Below are 5,843 nucleotides of genomic sequence, written 5' to 3' on the forward strand. Positions count from 1 at the left end.
GTTATCTTCAATCAAGAAGGTAGCATACGAGATTATGAGTCATTTAACCTTAGATATCTATGCATTTAATATCCTAATTATCTTTAATATAATATATTTGGTAAATTCATCAGTATTCTTTGTAAAATAACAAAGTGACCCTGATTACATATCCTCCAGCACAAAAAGAAGAAGAAGAAAAAAGGAATGAAAATTTGGATATTGAGAATTTGTGCTTCTTTGAAGGATTTAACGATGTTTTGACTGGGAAAGGTGTTCTTGTCGAGCCCCATCCCTTGGAGAGAGAGAGAGAGAGAGAGAGAGAGAGAGAGAGAGAGAGAGAGAGAGAGAGAGAGAGTACCGATCCTCGCCAACATATTCCCGCATTTCGTCACCAACATTGGCGCAAAGGTTGTCGGATGATATTGAAATTTCTAAGACAATTTGGTTGTCAGACGATTTTAGATAAAGAAGAAGAAGAAGAAGAAGAAAAGCAATTAATCATGGGATTCGGAACCTCTAGGCATAAAAGCTATATTATTTACATCAATGAAGCTCCTCTTTGTAAGGAATGGAACGAAACAAAATTAAGCACAGATGCCAAGTGCTGGGGGAGATGAGGTTATTCAGCCCTGACAGCGGACTGAGAGTAAAATTATTTAAACGGTGTAACAGGAGGAAACATCACAGCTACACTATTTAAAACTTTTTAGGCGAAGATGGAGAGTAATATGGAAGAAAACGAATATGAAATGAGGTACAGTCAAAGGAATGAAAAGGGTTGCAGCCGAAGGGGTGCTGCAAAGAACCTTCAGTAATGCCTACAGTGCACTACGTGAGGTGCACTGACGGCAATACCACCCTACGGCGGCTTCTTATTAGAGGAAAGATATTGTTTGACAGAGATGCGTACAGAGAGTTTTATGCAGCGATGGTATTACATTGCTTCTGTTCCCGCAAATCGTGGGTGAACATCGTTAACGCAATTCAACCATGATATATTCATCATTATTCCTAAATTCGGCTAATGTCATTAAAGGATGCACTATTATTGGGGGATTGACCAATGATTTAAGAACTTGAAGGAGTCAAGCCGAGCACTGGAGCAGTTTCGCCGCCATTCAGCGCTTCAGCAGTGAACAGAGGAGTTGGAGATGAGGATAAAGAGCTCCAGAAAACAAAGGAAATGAAGTAGAAGCATCTCAAGTTGGACATGTAGATGTTGGACAAAGAGACTGAGGAGAAGAGGCGCGAACGGAGGCACAGACTAAAAAGTGATGCAGTTCCTGCCAACACTCTTTAGTAATCATTTTTCCCTCCTGCGGGAAAAATGATTAAGTGAGCCATAACATCGTTTACTAATTACAATTTCTCAGATTAACTCGAAGAATCGCCGAAAAGGTGACGAGGGACTGTTAGGTCCAAAAATGGTGGTCAAAGGTGAAACTGTGTTCCTGAACTTCACTTCGTTTTTTATCATAAGTTGGCGAAAACAAATTGCCTTAAAATACGACATCTGATGAAAACGGATATAAAGAAAAATTTGTAAAGGGGTAGAATATTTTTCACTAAACACAGTGAAATATTTTATCAACATTTTTGTACGAGAAGAATGGCACTGTAGTGCTGTTATCTTAATGCATAAGCTCTGTTTCATTCATTGTATAATCATTCTCCTGCTTAAACATAAACAACTGGACATGAGAGCTCTTCTCTTTTTGTTAAGTTATTGTAAGAAATGATGTCTTTTTCTCTAATGTGGAATATTTTCAATGCAATTCGAAGAATTTCTAGGATCATTTTGTTGATTTCTGTCGGGCTTACCAATTCTAGATTACATTAGTATTTTAAATACACTTTTTTATTGCTATTTCTTGTTGTTATCTTCTACAGCCTAAGTGATATTCAGTTTCTTTCTCTTCTCAGGCGATTGTCTACGTTACCACAACAAATGCCGACAGCTGAAATATAGTTTGTTTTGAACTATCGCACGAAAAGAAATATGGAATGCATTCAGAAACTGGCCGCGTCTTTTCATTTGCATTGGTATTACAAGAAACACGAAGCAAAGTCGCTATCTACGTCAAAGACGCCACGAAATCTTCGCGGGGATGCTGGCGGGAGTCGAGAATGATTAGGTGATCTTACGTCCCATTCCAAGACGCCCAGCTAAGATAATTTTCCTCAAAGAGATCAAGCAACGATATATAAGAAGTCGTCGAGATGTCTTGGAGCACCACATCTGCCACCAACAGCACCAAGGAACAAGGTTGAGGAGACCGTTCTGTGGGTTGCTTCCAAAGAGAATTTTTAATTTTGAATCGCCATCAACTATCAACTCCATGTTCATTTCCCAGGTAAGTCATTCCTTTTATTCAGAATCAAGGCAAAGTTTTCACAACTGACGTAAGGCTTGATCGCAGTCATCCAAAACTGGCCATTTTTTGCAGCTGGTTTATGAAAACAAACAGGCTTTTGATTTAGTCCACTAGCCGTCACCTCGGTAACAGAATGATGATAACTGCATATTTTTTAAAATTTTATCTATTTATTTATTTATTTTTGCGGAAGGTTTGATATTTGTTCATTGAGAATTGTATGGAATGGTTCCAAAGCTTCTCTCTCCAGTCTTGGTGACAGTTGAAAACTGAATTTACAGTAAGAACTCTAAACATTATCAAAATTATACGTTGCACTTGACTTCAATTCATATCAAAGATACAAATCATGAAGACATCCGTTCTCCCTCTGTTGCTGCGGCTTTGAAATTTAGGGTCTTTTTCTAAGCCTCCATTGACTGTTCATAACACTTTTACAGCGCTCGGCGGATAATTAGGTCTAGATTTGGCTTTGTTGAATACACTTTCGATGATAACACAAGACTAATGTTGCTGTAATTTGGATGTTTCCAATTGCATTGTCGACAATTTTCTCTTTTCTTCCAAAACGAAAAGACCTAATTAAACCCACTCCAATATTTTCAGAGCCTCCGCCATCTGTCACCTTATGCCCGACTGGTGCTCATGTTGGGCTTGCTGCTTCTATGTCAGGTGAGGTCCAGATATTTTTGGTGCGTTCAGTTTCAAGTATACATTTTTTACGAATTCCGGCATGACGTTACATAGCATTCCGTTGTGTTCATAGGGTATCCTGCTAAAGATACTAAACTTCATCGAAGTACTTTTGCATCCGTCATAGGTACCAAGGATGGTTTTCATATTCCGATTGCTGTGGAGCAGATTTTCCTACAAGAATATATAACCTTTTTAAATAAAGCTCATAATGTATAGTTAAGAATGATATAAACTCTCATTGGTGGACTCCAAATGTAATTCTATAAAGGCGGCTTTGTTCACAAAATCTCAAACTTACAATTTTCCTGAACCTTCATAACTTAAAATAACTGCTTAAAAACACCTAACACTGTTTTTTTTTTCTTTCTTTTTTCAGGAGACGTCAGCTTCGTTCATCCGAATTCGTCCCAACACTTTTAAAGAATTTCAGTCTTTGAAATGCCAAGGGAAATTTGACAAGGAGCAATATGCCGCCCTCAATCGCCTCTGTGACGACTGTTACAATCTGTCCCGTGGCAGCAACGACCGGACGGCTTGCAAGTGAGTGATTCGTAAGAAAGTGTTGATCATCAGGTCTTTTGATTATTCCTCCCCTGCTTTCGTTATGCCCTTACAAACTTTCTATTTCTACGCGGTCAGTCAATTCTTGAAAGCCAATGACGAATTCGTTTTCTGTGATTTTCATCTCGCTATACTTTTCAAGAAAGTGAGCACAGTGACAGTTGCCCCCAGCTGCAACCCCCTCCCACTCCTTTTACTGTATCTCCTCTCACATTCTGTTTCTTCCATCTTACTATCCACCCTCTCGTAACAATTACAACGCTTTCCTCCTATTCCATCTTTCAAACCTTTGCACCGTCAATATCTGTTCCAGCGCTGAATTGCCTTAGTTCCCACAGTTCCTGGCATATATGTTAAAAGCCTATAAATCAACCAATAAACTGATATGATGCAAAAATGTTCATCCATACGGCATCGAACTAATTCCGTTTCCACATCTGTAGTTTAGTCTTGGAAGAAACATGGAACGAAAGCGTTCCGAGATGTCTATCGATTTATTGAGGGGCAGTTCTGTTAAACACTTCTGTTCAGGCTTTTAAAACAATTCTCAACAAAACCACTCACTAATCACGCCTGCCTCCAACCATTTATGTCATCTACTGTTCATACCCTAATATCGCATTTTTTTTTTTTTTCCTTTAGGGCAGACTGCTTCCGCAACTCCCAGTTCCCAAAATGCGTCAGCGCGTTACTTTTGGACCACATGGAACCCGACCTGTTCAAGATGATCGACATCGTAAGTGGGGACAGTCCTGCCATGTAGGCTACGACACACTTGACTTCCAACCAATGGCTGCTTCCCCCTACTCAGTGGCCAAGGTATTAACAACGGACCTCTTCACTTCAGACAACGGGGCCGAGTCCACGACCAACCTATCATCCTTACAGTTTAGTTTAGTTATTCGTTTTGGAAATGGAGGGGCGTTGCGTTATCTCCCGTGCTCACCTGGAGTCTTTTCTCTCCTCATCCGATGTGTTCTATAACGAAACCTCTGTAAAATGACTGAAATTCCCCTGATCAGAAAAATAATACACGCAATACGAAAGATTTTCACAAGTCAATAGAAAGCACGTTAACATTAAGATAACTACGCAATATAACGACTCATACCTAAGGATTAAGCAGCATCTAACTCCCGTTATAGATTTGAACCACACGTGTAACTAAAATTAGCCTTAATTTTGGATGTCTTTTTCTTTATAAGACAACAGTAAGGCCAAAGTCAACGCCTGTGTTAAGTTATAGATAAACGTGTTTATTATAATATGCTTGTTGATCACTTTGATTTGATTATAACACCAATAAAACAGCATATATAGCATTTAACCTTTTTTTTCTCATCCCTTTCTGACACTGAATGATTTAGTACATCATCAAACAATAAAGACGGTTCTTTATGAGGCTTATACGTACATGTGTCATAATCATTATTTACCCAAGACGCATCACAAGAGATGTTAAAGAATGAAGAATAATAAAGTTTTATAACATATGAGTTTCCTGCATACATATGTATACTACACACAATCGCGCCATCACTTGATGAAGCCTAAGAATTTACGATAAAACAAGATGGGTCACGGTTGAGCCCACATAAACTAATATTCCTATTAAATACTGAACGAAATATGTAGAAAACTTGTCTCCTGTCATAACAACAGGCCGAGCCTCATCAGAACTAGATTTTGACACTTTTTCCCGCAAGTTCTGCCAGGGCCATTACTTTCAACTGTCTTGTGAAAAGGTTCCATGTTGAAATCCAGAGATCAAGGATTCATTTTCCCTACATTTATAACCTTTGAAGCTCTGTCTTCTTTGGTTAACCCAAATTCTGATATTTTAGCTATTAATGGGTAATTTGCTCCCTACTTTTCGAGTATTCATCCTTCGTCATGGCTGCAAGTTCGTTTCATCATAAGTATGTGGCAGTATGTCGATAAATCCTACGCAACTTTGAGACTATATTTTGGCCCTCTTATTCCAATTATAAATACGAAACTACAATACTTCGCAATTTGCTTGTAACTCATCAAAGAATCTATCTACGACTGAGGTGACAAGTTGTATACACTGTATAGCCGTTGCAGTGTGCACGACGGTTAGGTACATGCCGTATCAATGTCAGCAATTTGGTCATAGTGCAACAAATTGTAGAAATGGGTAAGTTTCCCTAAATAAGGCGAAAATCATACATCAAATGAATGTACTAGCTCCACCTTAAAATGTAA

The 5,843-nt window shown here is 38.7% G+C and overlaps 1 protein-coding gene across 1 annotated transcript; it reads left to right on the forward strand.

Annotated features, from left to right (window-relative positions):
• The first annotated feature begins 1,955 nt into the window (after positions 1 to 1,955).
• On the forward strand, positions 1,956 to 4,941 carry LOC135212900 (crustacean hyperglycemic hormone-like). The gene is made up of 4 exons (XM_064246649.1): positions 1,956 to 2,336; positions 2,964 to 3,029; positions 3,430 to 3,593; positions 4,257 to 4,941. The coding sequence occupies exons 1-4, from the start codon at positions 2,322 to 2,324 to the stop codon at positions 4,375 to 4,377; spliced, it is 366 nt and encodes a 121-aa protein (XP_064102719.1). The 5' UTR covers positions 1,956 to 2,321; the 3' UTR covers positions 4,378 to 4,941.
• Positions 4,942 to 5,843: the final 902 nt, after the last annotated feature.

The sequence above is a fragment of the Macrobrachium nipponense genome, chromosome 41 (genome assembly GCF_015104395.2).
Source record: "Macrobrachium nipponense isolate FS-2020 chromosome 41, ASM1510439v2, whole genome shotgun sequence".
NCBI classification, from domain to species: Eukaryota; Metazoa; Arthropoda; class Malacostraca; order Decapoda; family Palaemonidae; genus Macrobrachium; species Macrobrachium nipponense.

Excerpts from the sequence above, each read along its gene's own strand:
- LOC135212900 (XM_064246649.1), top strand. Across the intron at positions 3,030-3,429 it reads GCTTGCTGCTTCTATGTCAG|GAGACGTCAGCTTCGTTCAT; the intron begins GTGAGGTCCAGA and ends TTCTTTTTTCAG. Across the intron at positions 3,594-4,256 it reads AACGACCGGACGGCTTGCAA|GGCAGACTGCTTCCGCAACT; the intron begins GTGAGTGATTCG and ends TTTTTCCTTTAG.